Source organism: Dendropsophus ebraccatus, chromosome 2 (genome assembly GCF_027789765.1).
Source record: "Dendropsophus ebraccatus isolate aDenEbr1 chromosome 2, aDenEbr1.pat, whole genome shotgun sequence".
Lineage (NCBI taxonomy): Eukaryota > Metazoa > Chordata > Amphibia > Anura > Hylidae > Dendropsophus > Dendropsophus ebraccatus.
In genome coordinates this window covers 160,738,600-160,753,501 of record NC_091455.1, presented here as the reverse complement: position 1 = coordinate 160,753,501, position 14,902 = coordinate 160,738,600, and the positions used below count along the sequence as shown (strand labels likewise).

Sequence of the window (14,902 nt, the reverse complement as noted above, 5' to 3'; positions counted from 1 at the left end):
TATGCAGCATAGATCGATGAGATAGGCACATTGATTGCTTCCGGCTGCTGCAGCGGGAAGCAATCGAGTGCCGAGCCGGGATCAGCGCCATTACGGCGCTGACCCTGGACGGGTAAGATGTGTGGATCGCTCTTCCCCACTAGACACCAGGGAAGGGCTGCATGAAGTAAACTTTGACAGCTGCATCCGATTACTGTATTAGTGGGCACGGCGATCGGACCGTGCCCGCTAATAGACGCAGTCCCAGGCTACGAGCGGTACCCAGGACTGCGGCGGTTCAGAGCGCGGCCCTGCTCTGAACACATAGAGGCGGCCCTGGATGTACGGGTACGTCCAGGGTCGCCTAAGGGTTAATAATTGCTATTGTTCTTTTGTTCTGCAACAACAACCGTTATTTGCCCTAACGTTGGATAACCCCACATTAATTCTGTAGTGTGAACACTAACCCTAAGGATACGTTCACAGTTTCTCACAGTAAAATCAGCTGCAATACTGATTACTAGGGGTTGTCCGGGATAAATTGATAATTGGGCATCCTGCCGGGGCTGCGGGGGACATGTCAGCAATGTATACTTACCTGTTCCCACTCCCCCACCGCTGCTGGATCTCAGGCCACCCATTCTCCCTCGCTGTCAGTGTTTTAGAAACATCCAGTGACATGACACTCTCTCCGGAAATGTCCGGTCAGTATAGACAGTGTAGGATCCATGCTGACCAGCCATTTCCAGAGCGAACAGCATGTCATCAGATGTTTTCTAAACACTGACAGTGGCGGAGAACGAACAGTCTGACATCCATCAGTATACATTAATGACAAGTCCCCTGCAGCCCAGCAGAATGCCCAATTATCAATATATATTGGACAACCTCTTTAAAGGCGGTGGCACTCCATTCTCGCAGTGAATTTTTATTCAGCTGTAAGAATATTGTGCCATAACAGTGATAGCCTGAGTGGGCCATTACTGAGCAGGGAACCTGGAGAAGCAAGCAAAGATGCGCAGGGGAGATGGACAGGTTAGCATGGTCTTTTTTTTTTTTTTTTTTTTTAACATCACAGCAGCTAAATAGTTAACTTTTGCATGGCTATGGCACTATACATTCTGGCAGCAGATTTTTGAGGTCAGCGCCCAAGTAATAAGGCAGGATTCATGTTTAGCAGTACATCCTTGGTATATGTTAAGATACCAGCAGAAAAAGGTATTTTAACATGGGCCGAGGCAGTACCGTTCACTGCTCGATACTACATTCAAACTATTTCCCAAACATGTACTTTTATTTTCCTGGACTGCAAAAAAATGTATAAAAGTATACATTTAGGAAATGAAACAAACATTTTCAGTCCAACAAAGTATATAGTATACTTTTGTGCTAATAGCCCAAACGTTCTATAAACAAAGTCTAAAGGTGGCCATACAACTTCAATAACTGTCTCCTATCCTCACTGTGTTCTCTACAGGCAGAGGAGGGTTAAAGGACAAGTGCCATGAAAAACTTTTTCCCAGTAATTGAAGCACATTACAAAGTTATATAACTGTGTAATATGCTTCAATCACCTATCTGCCTCCTTTCCCTGTCTTTTTCCCCCTCCACCCCCCAGCAGGAAGTGTCCTGACTCACACAGACGTGATTATTGTCGTCACCGTCACCAAGCTCTTCTGTCAGCTCCTTCTCCTGTTACACTAGCCTCCCCCCTCCCCTGCCTTGTCAGGTGACAGGCTTGCTCAGCTCCCATTGGCTGAACAACTGCAAGCCATCTCACTTGCTTATCTTCCCTCTGACTGACTCCGGCACATAGGCAGCTCCCCTTCCCCTCATACCCTCTCTCCTGCTGCTGTGGACTCAGTGAGGGAGTCATGTTACTAGAGAAGATAAGCTGAACAAGCAGAGTCACCTGACAAGGAGGGGGAGGCTGGTGTAACAGGACCTAGAGCAGCCCTCCTGCTGATGACTCATCCTCACAAGAAGGAGCTGCCTGGTGACAGTCATTAGGTCTGTGTGAGTTAGGACACTTCCTGGTGGGGGGTGGAGGGGGGAAAAGACAGGGAAGGGAGGCAGATAGGTGATTGAAGTATATTACAGAGTTATATAACTTTGTAATGTGCTTCAATTACTGGGAAAAAGTTTTTCATGGCACTTGTCCTTTAAGTTACAGCCAGACCGTTCTGTGGCTTTTGGTGCGTTTACACAGAGAGATTTATCTGACAGATTTTAGAAGCCAAAGCCAGGAATTAAAGGGGTTGTCCGGCGATAAAAAATTATTCACAGAATAACACACATTACAAAGTTATACAACTTTGTAATGTATGTTATGTCTGTGAATGGCCCCCTTCCCCGTGTCCCACCACCCCCACCCGTGTACCCGGAAGTGTGGTGCGCTATACATTACCTGTCACGTGCCGACCACGGTCTCCGATCCTCAGCAGTGACGTCTTCTTCGGGAGGCCGGCGGATCTTCCCGAGTGCCGACCGCCCTCTGCAGCGTCATCCGAAGCTCAGCCGCGATTGGCTGAGCATAACTGTGCTCAGCCAATCGCGGCTGAGCAGCTGATGACGTGGCCGCGTCATCAGCCGCTCAGCTGCTATTGGCTGATGACGAAGAAGACGTCACTGCTGAGGATCGGAGACCGTGGACGACACGAGATGCGGTGAGTATAATGCACCACACTTCCGGGTCTAGCGTTGGTGGGGGGAAACACGGGGAAGGGGGCCATTCACAGACATAACATACATTACAAAGTTGTATAACTTTGTAATGTGTGTTATTCTGTGAATAATTTTTTATCGCCGGACAACCCCTTTAATTTGAGAAGAGGAGAAATCTCAGTCTTTTTTTATTATGACCTGTTCTCTGTTTATAGTCTGTTCCTGACTCTGGCTTCAAGAATCTGTCAGATAAATCTCTTTGTGTAAACTTGCCATTAGCTGTGTTCACCTATGCAGTAACACAATGAAAAGACAATGGTATTGCATTGCTGCATCATTTAACTGCGTTAAAACATCTCTGCATTAAAAGGAGAAGTCCAGTGAAATTTTTTATTAAAGTATTGTATTGCCCCCCAAAAGTTATACAAATCACCAATATACACTTATTACGGGAGATGCACATAAAGTGTTTTTTCCCTGCACTAACTACAAGGCTTCACTTCCTTGATAAAATGGTGATGTCACAACCCGACTCCCAGAGCTGTGCGGACTGTGGCGGCTGGAGAGGATGATGGCAGATGGATGCTCAGTGTCCCTCCAGTACCCTGTGTCCCTCAGCCATCATCCTTTCCAGCAGCCATAGCCACACAGCTCTGGGAGTCGGGTCGTATCATCACCATTTTCTCCAGGAAGTGAAGCCTTGATGCAGTAGTAAGTGCAGGGAAAAAAGCACTTTATGTGCATCTCCCGTAATAAGTGTAGGTTGGGGATTTGTATACCTTTTGGGGGAGAATACAATACTTTAATAAAATATTTTCACCTGACTTCTCCTTTAACCCCTTCGTGCTGCAGCTAGTTTGGGCCTTAATGACCAGGCTAATTTTTCAAAATCTGACCTGTCTCACTTTATGCTCTTATAGCTCAGTGATGCTTTAACGTATGCTAGCGATTCTGAGACTGTTTTTTCGTCACATATGGCACTTTATGTTAGTGGCAAAATTTGGTCACTACTTTGTGTGTTTTTTGTGAAAAACATCAAAATATCATGAAAAATTATAAAAATTTGCATTTTATGAACTTTGAAATTCTCTGCTTCTAAAAAAACAATGTTGTAGCACATAAATTAGTTACTAAGTCACATTACCAATATGTCTTCTTTATTCTGGCATAATTTGGTAAACATATTTTACTTTTTTAGGGTGTTATGGGGCTTAGAAATTTATCAGCAAATTATCAAATTTTCGTGAAAGTTTCCAAAACTGATTTTTTTAGGGACCAGTTCTTTTTTTTAAATGAATTTAGAAGTCTGGTATCCTGAAAACCCCAATAAGTGACCCCATTTTGGAAACTACACACCTTAAAGAATTAATCTAGGGGTATAATGAGCATTTTAACCCTACAGGGGCTGGAGGAAAGTATTCACAATTAGGCAGTAAAAAAATGGAAAATTAAAATTTTCCAACAATATATACGTTTAGATTAAAGTTTCTCATTTTCAAAAGGAACATGAGAGAAAAAGCACCCCAAAATTTGTAACGCAGGTTCTCTTGAGTACAACGGTACGGGCTCAGAAGGAAGGGAGCGCCAATTAGTTTTTCCAATGCAGATTTTGCTGAAGAAGGTTCTGAGCGCCAGGTGCGTTTGCAGTGCCCCTGTAGTGTTAGCAGAGAGGAAACCCCCCATAAGTCACCCCATTTTGAAAAGTGCACCCCTCAAAGATCTCATCTTGGTGTGTGGTGACCATTTTAACCCCACAGGTATTACAGGAAAGTATTTAAAAGAAGACAGTAAAAATGAAAAACTCGAATTCTTCCAATAATATGTTCGTTTAGTTTGAAATTTCTCAATTTCACGAGGAACAAGAGGAAAAAAGTACCCCAAAATTTGTAACGCAGGTTCTCCTGAGTACAATGGTACCCCATATGTGGGCGTAAACCACTGTATGGGCACACAGCAGGGCTCAGAAGGGAAGGAGCGCCAATTAGCATTTTCAATGCAGATTTTGCTGCAGAAGTTTCCGAGTGCCAGGTGCGTTTGCAGAGCCCCTGTAGTGCCATCAGAGTAAAATCTCGCCATAAGTCCCCCCATATTGGAAAGTGCACCCCTCAAAGAATTCATCTTGGTGTGTGGTGACCATTTTGACCCCACAGGTATTAGAGGAAAGTATTCAAAATTACAGTATAAATGAAAAACTCGATTTTTTCCAATAATATGTTCCTTTAGTTTGAAATTTCTCAATTTCACGAGGAACAGGAGAGAAATGTCACCCCAATATATGTAACGCAGGTTCTCCCAAGTAGAACAGTACCCCATATGTGGGCATAAACCACTGCATGGGCACACAGCAGGGCTCAGAAGGGAAGGAGCGCCAATTAGCATTTTCAGCGCAGATTTTTCTGAAGAAGTTTCTGAGCGCCAGGTGCGTTTGCAGTGCCCCTGTAGTGTCAGCAGAATAGATTCCCCCCAAAAGTCACCCCATCTTGGAAAGTGCACCTCTCAAAGAATTCATCTTGGGGTGTGGTGACCATTTTGACCCCACAGGTATTAGAGGAAAGTATTCAAAATTGGCCAGTAAAAATGAAAAACTCGAATTTTTCCAATATGTTGGTTTAGTTTGAAATTTCTCAATTTGACGAGGAATAGGAGAGAAAACGTACCCCAAAATCTGTAACGCAGGTTCTCCTGAGTACAACGGTACCCCATATGTGGGCATAAACCACTCTATGGGCACACAGCAGGGCTCAGAAGGGAAGGAGCGCCAATTTACTGGAACAAAACCGCAGCTAGTAATGGTTATTAGAATAGCGCAGTTACTAAAATAAAATAAAAAAAATGAGATTACAGGTAATGTGGGGTGGTTACGGACAGTCTGGGGTGGTCACGGGCAACGTGGGGTGGTCAGGGGCAACGTGGGGTGGTCAGGGGCAACGTGGGGTGGTCAGGGGCAACGTGGGGTGGTCAGGGGCAACGTGGGGTGGTCAGGGGCAACGTGGGGTGGTCAGGGGCAACGTGGGGTGGTCAGGGGCAACGTGGCGTGGTCAGGGGCAACGTGGCGTGGTCAGGGGCAACGTGGCGTGGTCAGGGGCAACGTGGCGTGGCCAGGGGCAACGTGGCGTGGCCAGGGGCAACGTGGCGTGGTCAGGGGCAACGTGGCGTGGCCAGGGGCAACGTGGCGTGGCCAGGGGCAACGTGGCGTGGCCAGGGGCAACGTGGCGTGGTCAGGGGCAACGTGGCGTGGTCAGGGGCAACGTGGCGTGGTCAGGGGCAACGTGGCGTGGTCAGGGGCAATGTGGCGTGTTCAGGGGCAATGTGGCGTGGTCAGGGGCAACGTGCGGTGGTCAGGGGCAATCTGGGGGGGGGGTTAGGGGTAATTTGGGAGTAAACTGCAATTATTACTATAATAAAAAGTGTGTTTTTTATTTTTTTGTATGTTTGGCACTTTTTGTACTTTATACATTCATTTTCACTGTATTACTATGATTACTGTGATATTTTCTATCACAGTAATCACAGTTCAGTGACAGAGACCAAATTGGTCTCTGTCACTTTAAATTTTCAGAGTTGGCTGGTTGTGGAGCGCATGCGCACTTCACAAACAGCCAGGACGCCGAAGAGGAAGGAACTCCAGGATCAGGTAACGTATAAGGGGTAGGGGGGGTGACATCACTTTTTATCCCCTGTCACCAATTATTCATGGTGACGGGATAAAAAGTGCCGGGATGCACGTGGCACAAGCGATCAGCGGTATATAGTATATACCGCTGATCACTTGTACCGGGACCCCACAGGGGGGTCCCCAATCACTGCCCCATGCTCTCCGCTACCTCCGGTGGCGGAGAGCATGGGGTTTTCATTCATTTTAACTTTTCCATCGCTGTGAACAGACATTAGTCTGTTCACAGCGATGGTGGCGGCCATCTTGGAAATGATGGCCGCCGGGGGAGGGGGGTTAGTGATCGCCCTACTAGGGGTGGCTGATCTGAGGTCTGGGGGACACTTATTGAGATGAAAGGCGGCGGCATCGGTAATCCCCTTTACCGACGGCCGCCGCTATATAGCGGCGATCGTCGGTAAGGGGGGGGGGGGGGGGGGGGCGGGACCCGGCCCCGCAGCCTTATTCTCTGCCATAAAAGCTGATGGCAGCAGAATAAGGACCCTTAGTGACTGCAGTAAAAAGCCGTATCGGCGGTCACTAAAGGGTTAACAAAGAGGTTTGGCAGTGATTTTCTACCACACGACCCCTATATCCACCCACATCATCTATCAGTGGACTGTCAGGAGACTCCCATACACATTACATTGACGGTCGAAATTGTCATGAGCAGCAAGCAAGGCCGACAAAAGTATTGTGAAGATCTTACATCAAGTGATCAAGAGATATAGCTGAAAAGTTTGTGGGGGACTCTGTTAAGGCATTCCACGTCTGTTTCCCATGTGAATTCAGCCTTACTGATCAGTAAGTAGAAGTTATTTTTAGTGAAAGTGGCCATTGAAGTGCAATGAATATGTAAAACTGCTTTTTCCGTAGTCCCCCCAAAAATGTGCCAGTTTTACATAGACATGCCAAACGTTTTGATGGTCTAGGGTTTGGATGTTCAGACCCCCACCGATCACAAGATATGCGGAGCTGGATGAAATGCACTTAGCTTAGGCTACGTTTTTGCAATTCGTCTTTTTCATCTGTTTTTTTGCAAAAAACGGATGCAATTGTGTGCACCCATTTTGATTTGTCTTTTCATTGACTTCCATTATAAAAAAGCATGTTTTTTTATGTACACAAAAACGTAATCAACCTCATTTTTTTGTCCGTTAAAAAAAAAGGATCCATTTTGATCCTTTTTTTTTTATAATGGAAGTCAATGGAAAAACGGATGCACACAATTGCATTCGTTTTTTTTCATCAGTTTTTCAATCCGTTTTTGTGCAAAAACTTAGTGTGAACCCAGCGTTAGCATTAGGGCTAGTTCACACTGAAGAATCAGCACTGAATTTCAGTGCTGATTCCTCACTGAAAATTCCACCTGAAAATGTTGTGCAGAGCCAAATTCCATTGAGTTCAATGGAATTTGCACTCTGCAGTTCACACAGTGCAGTTTCCCACAGCGGATTTGCTTTCCGCCAGAAGAATTTACATCAATTCTTTTGGCGGATTCTGCTGGCAGAATCCCATTGAAATTAATTGAGCAGTGAGTTTCTGCTCTGAAATTTTTCAGCGTGGAATCAGCGCAGAATGCTTGCCGAAGTTCAGTGCGAATTGGAAAAATGAATTTAATCAAATGAAAAATGAATTTGCGCAGAGAAATCATTTAAAAAACCACAACAAACAAAAGACAGTGTCTTATGAACACGGTACCAGAACATACCGACAGCTCCTAAAGCTGATAATGATGGCCCACAATAAATGAAAAAGGTAGGTACATTAACCCTTTAAGGACAGAACAAATTTCGATATTTGCGTTTTCGGTTTTTCCTCCTTGTGCATAAAAGGCCATAGCACTTGCATTTTTCCACCTAGAAACCCACATGAGCCCTTATTTTTTGCGTCACTAATTGTACTTTGCAATGACAGGCTGAATTTTTGCATAAAGTACACTGCGAAACCAGAAAAAAATTCAAAGTGTGGTAAAATTGAAAAAAAAAAAACGCATTTTGTTTATTTGGGGGAAATGTGTTTTTACGCCATTCGCCCTGGGGTAAAACTGACTTGTTATATATGTTCCTCAAGTCGTTACGATTAAAACGATATATAACATGTATAACTTATATTGTATTGGATGGCCTGTAAAAAATGTAAACCATTGTCAACAAATATACAACACTTAAAACCGCTCCATTCCCAGGCTTATAGCGCTTTTATCCTTTGGTCTATGGGGCTGTGTCAGGTGTCATTTTTTGCGCCATGACATGTTCTTTCTATCGGTACCTTGATTGCGCATATACGACTTTTTGATTGCTTTTTATTACAATTTTTCTGGATTTGATGCGACCAAAAATGCGCAATTTTGCACTTTGGGATTTTTTTTGCGCTGACGCCATTTACTGTGCGAGATCAGGAATGTGATTAATTAATAGTTCGGGCGATTACGCACGCGGCGATAGCAAACATGTTTATTTATTTATTTATTTACTTTTATTTATAACCTGGGAATAGGGGGGTGATTCAGACTTTTATTAGGGGAGGGGGATTTTTACTAATAATGACATTTTTTTTTTTACTTTTACACTTATACTAGAAGCCCCCCTGGGGGACTTCTAGTATAAGTGCTTTGATCTCTCATTGAGATCTCTGCAGCATAGATATGCTGGAGAGATCCATGAGATAGGCACTCGTTTACTTCCGGCACTCGTTTACTTCCGGCTGCTGCAGCCGGAAGTAAACGAGTGCAGAGCCGAGGACGGCGCCATCTTGGAGCGGTCCCCAGCCGGCTTCATTTACGGAGATCGCTCCTCCGGGACAACATCCCGGAGGAGCGATCTCCCCACTAGACACCAGGGATGACGCTGCGTCCGGTAATCGGATGCAGCTGTCAACTTTGACAGCTGCATCCGATTACTGTATTAGCGGGCACGGCGATCGGACCGTGCCCGCTAATGCCTACGGTCCCGGGCAACACGCGGCACCCGGGACCGGCGCGGTTCAGAGCGGGGCCGCCGCGCGGCCCCGCTCTGAACTCCCTTACCGGCATCAGGGCGTAAATTTACGCCCGATGTCGTTAAGGGGTTAACAATATATGTGTGTGTGTAGACCTGTGACCTATGGACACAAAACAAAAATAGCAAAGAGTGATTGAAATAAAAATAAGAGCCAAAACAGTGAATCAATATGACCAGAGGAGGGAGTCCATGTCGGGGTCCAGGAAGCCCCACGCGTTCCGTCTCTGTCGGTATGTTCTGGTACCATGTTCATCAGACACGGCCCTTTGTTGTGTACTAATAAAGCATATTTGTTTACACTCCAGCATACAGTCTACTATTACCTTTTTTTGTGGATGTGCCACCCATTCATGTATGATATGGCTTTTCGCTTTCTTTTCTGGAGGATACATACTCACAGCAGGATTTACATCCCGCTGCTAGTATGTACGTGACAGCGCCATTAGCTTCCCCCCCACCCCCCGGAGCATACATTACCTCCTCCAGGCTCTGGCTTGCTTTGGAGGTTCTTGGCTGGATGTCCCGCTCAGACAATCAATGCACTGCCCTGCCGCAGCCACTGATTGGGGGGGCGCTAATGGCGCTATCACGTACATACTAGCAGTGGGATGTAAATCCTGCTGTTAGAATGTATCCTCATTAAAAGTAATCGGCATAGGATCCGCTACGGATCCGTCCGTGCGAATTTACCCTTAGGGTAGCTTCACACGTAGCTGATCCCCATGGGATTTCACGCTGCGAGTTTGCAGCGAAATCCACTGCTGATCCATGTAGTGCAAGGATGTCAAACTCAGGCCCTCCAGCTTTAGCTGTCCAGGCATGATGGGAGTTGTAGTTTTAAAACAGCTGGAGGGCCTGAGTTTGACACGTTTGATGTAGTGTGAAGGTAGGGCTGGGCGGTATACCGTGAAAATACCGATACCGTCCTTGGTCTCGGTTAACCGACCTCAAGTTCACCAGGACGTTATCTGCGGTATTTTCACCCGCCCGCCCCAGGACACTGACAGGTTATACTCCCCTTCCGGCCGCTCTCACACTGAGCTTCCCGGTCTCACAGCATCTTCTATATACAGCATGCAGTGCTGGGGGTCCCGGGCCGCGCTCCCTTGCCTTGAGACGTGATGAGGGGACCGGCATTGAACCGAGCACTGACACCAACAGGTGCCGTGCTGATGCTGGGGAGGGGGCTGCGCGCAGTTATAGGGAGAGGTCCCTGAGTGCCGCTGCGGGGGTGCCAGAGGCTGGAGATAGAGGGGTGTGAAGTAGGGCTGAGCGATTAATCGAAGCTGCTCTACCTGCTGAAGCCGGCACTGACCTGCTCCTTCCTATAACGGAACAAGCTCTCCGGTCTCTGTGCCTCCTCCCTCCTCAGCAATTCCTGCAGCGTCCAGTATCCTTTGCCCATGCTGTAAGTCTTCTCTCTCCTCTGTCTAGCTACTACTCCCATCATACCCCAACAGCTGAAACAGTGCATAATTACTGCCCCCAGCATACCAACAGTTGAAACAGTGCATAACTACTGCCCCCAGCATACCCAACAGCTGATACAGTGCATAACTACTGCCCCCAGCATCCATCATAGCTGAAACGATGCATAACTACTGCCCCCAGCATCCATCATAGCTGAAACGGTGCATAACTACTGCCCCCAGCATCCATCATAGCTGAAACGGTGCATAACTACTGCCCTCAGCATACCCAACAGCTGAAACGGTGCATAACTACTGCCCCCAGCATCCATCATAGCTGAAACGGTGCATAACTACTGCCCTCAGCATACCCAACAGCTGAAACGGTGCATAACTACTGCCCTCAGCATACCCAACAGCTGAAACGGTGCATAACTACTGCCCTCAGCATACCCAACAGCTGAAACGGTACATAACTACTGCCCTCAGCATACCCAACAGCTGAAACGGTACATAACTACTGCCCTCAGCATACCCAACAGCTGAAACGGTACATAACTACTGCCCTCAGCATACCCAACAGCTGAAACGGTGCATAACTACTGCCCCCAGCATACCCAACAGCTGCATAACTGTGCCTGTTTTCTGGGTGCATTGCACCACTCTGGAGAGGCAGAGGAAAGCCATCTAGCTGGCCGCTATAATGAGGGACAACAGGCGTAAAGTTTTATTTTACAGCACAGAGGCAGTAAATCCAATATTTTTAACAATGCTATTTTATTTAAGAACAGCTATAAGATAGCCAACCCCTTTTAAGGCCACATTCCCACATGCATGTAAACACATGTGCTTGAAACCTAGCCAATGGCATTCTCCAGCAGTTGCACAATGTTTCTGGGATTAGGATGCATTTGCATGCGAGATTGTGGCCTAAAGTGGTTATCCAATCTTTAAAAAATAATATATCCTCAGGATAGGCCACAAGTATCGGTATGGTGGGGGTCAGCTTGTCAGCTCACTTGCTGATCAGCTGTTTAAAAAGGCTGCAGGCCCTTCAAACAGCTAATTAGTGTGAGCGCCCGCCAGTCTGCCCCTCAACTATACCTGTACTACTACACCCTTCATCTGTACCTGTACTACTACTACACCCCTCAGCTATACCTTTACTACTACTACACCCCTCAGCTATACCTGTACTACCACTACACCCCTTATCTATACCTGTACTACTACTACACCCTCATCTATACCTGTACTACTACTACACCCCTCCTCTATACCTGTACTACTACTACACCCCTCCTCTATACCTATACTACTACTACACCCCTCCTCTATACCTGTACTACTACTACACCCCTCCTCTATACCTGTACTACTACTACACCCCTCCGCTATACCTGTACTACCACTACACCCCTCCTCTATACCTGTACTACTACTGCACCCCTCCTCTATAGCTGTACTACTACTGCACCCCTCCTCTATAGCTGTACTACTACTACACCCCTCCTCTATACCTGTACTACTACTACACCCCTCCTCTATAGCTGTACTACTACTCCACCCCTCCTCTATACCTGTACTACTACTACACCCTCATCTATACCTGTACTACTACTACACCCCTCCTCTATAGCTGTACTACTACTACACCCCTCCTCTATACCTGTACTACTACTACACCCCTCATCCTATACCTGTACTACTACTACACCCCTCCTCTATACCTGTACTACTACTACACCCCTCCTCTATACCTGTACTACTACTACACCCCTCCTCTATACCTGTACTATTACAACCCTTATCCACTATACCTCCACTACTATACCCTACCTAGATGGAAGCACAAAGATCTCCTATACTATATGGGGGCAAAGAGTGGGACATATTTGGCAAACCTACTTATGAAGGAGGCACAAAGGGGGCTTGTCTACTACATGGGGGCACAGGGGGAGCACTGGTACACTGGGAAGCAATATAGTTGTTGTCTCAAATGTTCTGTTTATTTAGCATAAAGGGGAAAAAATGAGGTTTAAATAGAGAATCTATCCTAGTGTGAAGCTATCACATGGCCAACTTGCTATATAGCACTAACAATTAGCAGGAGCTGGAGCTTTGTTTACATGGGATTGGACCCCTTGTGATCTGGACACTTTATTGTACTGTCACTTTATTGCTCTTTTCACACCTGTGTCCAAGGTTACTGTCCGGTATAAAAACATGACACATCTGAGGGGAAATATTTTCCTCAGTCAGATCCAGAGGACTGCACCTACAGGGGTTGTCACCCTGCTTTCCTAGTCTGCACTGCTCCTATAGCTGTAGTGTTACATGGCTGTATACCTGTAAATACACATCCTGTCGTATGTACATACTATGTACACACTACAGGACGTGTGTATACAGCCATGTACATACTACGGAATGTGTACATACAGGTATACAGCTAGGTACACAATACAGGATGTGTATATACAGGTATGGTGTATATACAAGTATGGCTGTATACCTGGTTATACACGTCCAGGTCTCTTCTGAGACCCCCTAATAATGACAAATAATAATGACTATAGAGTAAATGGCCCTGCCTTGCCTTGCTGCTCAGTGAGTTCCTTTTTTTAAAAAAAATTACTGAAACAAAATTGTCAGTTTGACATGGCCAAATGGGTGTGGCTTGCAACAGGGGTGTGGCTTGCAAACAGGGCGTGTCATAATTATCGCTCAATTATCATTACCGCGGCTACATCTACGATAAAGCGCGATATTAATTTAGGCCAATATCGCCCAGCCCTATGTGAAGGTCTATGGGGTTACATATCGGCAATTTTCATTCCACCACGGTTATGTAACCCAGCCCCTTTAACCCCCGCGGCCCAGAGCATACATAACATGCTCTGCGCTGCTGTGCACTGATTGGCTGATGGGGAGCCGGAGCGCTGAGCAGGTAATGTCTGCTCCGGGCCGAGGGGGGTTAGAGGGGCCGGGTGACATACTGGTATGTGCGGGTATGTGATCCATTCAACTCGCAGCATGAAATCCGCTGCGGATCCTGTATGTGTGAACGCACCCTAAGGCACCTGGACTTAAAAAATGTTTTTACTCCTGGGAAATCCCCTTCAGAGTTGTGCTGGGAATCAACCATGGGAGTTTCCCCTTATAACGCTATGTGTGTACACACACGGCCGGTTCCTCTCCAGGTTGTACAGCTACAGGTCCTCACCCGGGACTTCCGGCATCAGGTGACATCCCGCGGTAGTAGCGCCAGGTACACGGCCCGCAGGCTCTTTGTTGTGTGCCCTCCCTCCTTACCCCGGTACACGGCGCGGGTCACTCACCAGCTGTGCCACCTTCAGGAGGAGATGCAGCCGCGCCAGCTCGGAGCCGCAGAATTTGGCCGGTTTTCCGGTTATGACCTCGGTGGTTGGGTTATAAGCCGCGTTCTCCGCCATTGCCGCAGGCTGTGCAGTGCTGTAGTCCGGTAGCGCCGCGGGTCTTGTCCGCTGTGTACACCGGGGATGAGGCGTGTTCTTTGTGCGCTCAGCACTTCCTTCTGTTAGAAAAGACTTCTAGAAAATGGACTCCGACTATGAAGAGAAAGTGAAACTATGAGCAGCAGCTCACGAGCCGGCGAGTACTGACACAACGCGGGAGTTCCCCAGACTGCGGCCCCGGCTCCCCCTGGCGGTTCTGCAGCCGTACTGCACTTTACCAGGATCACTTTTAGTTAGCGATGTTGCAAAGAACAAAGAATTAAACATTGAATGAAAGCCCGTTATGTATATAGTATACTGTGCGGTAGATTTGTGTATGGTGTACTGTGCGGTAGATTTGTGTATGGTGTACTGTGCGGTAGATTTGTGTACTGTGCGGTAGATTTGTGTATGGTGTACTGTGCGGTAGATTTGTGTATGGTGTACTGTGCGGTAGATTTGTGTAGTATACTGTGCGGTAGATTTGTGTAGTATACTGTGCGGTAAATTTGTGTATGGTGTACTATGCGGTAGATTTGTGTATGGTGTACTATGCGGTAGATTTGTGTATGGTGTACTGTGCGGTAGATTTGTGTATGGTGTACTGTGCGGTAGATTTGTGTAGTATACTGTGCGGTAGATTTGTGTAGTATACTGTGCGGTAGATTTGTGTAGTATACTGTGCGGTAGATTTGTGTGTAGTATACTGTGCGGTAGATT

The 14,902-nt window shown here is 46.6% G+C and overlaps 1 protein-coding gene across 1 annotated transcript in view; it reads right to left on the bottom strand.

Annotated features, from left to right (window-relative positions):
* The window catches only part of CMTM6 (CKLF like MARVEL transmembrane domain containing 6), a 50,868-nt gene extending 36,563 nt beyond the window's left edge, over positions 1–14,305 (bottom strand). The window contains exon 1 of the mRNA XM_069958628.1: positions 14,048–14,305. Coding sequence (XP_069814729.1) covers positions 14,048–14,161 — 114 coding nt within the window. The 5' untranslated portion in view covers positions 14,162–14,305. The remainder of the gene's footprint in view (positions 1–14,047) is intronic.
* Between the last annotated feature and the right edge of the window lie 597 nt (positions 14,306–14,902).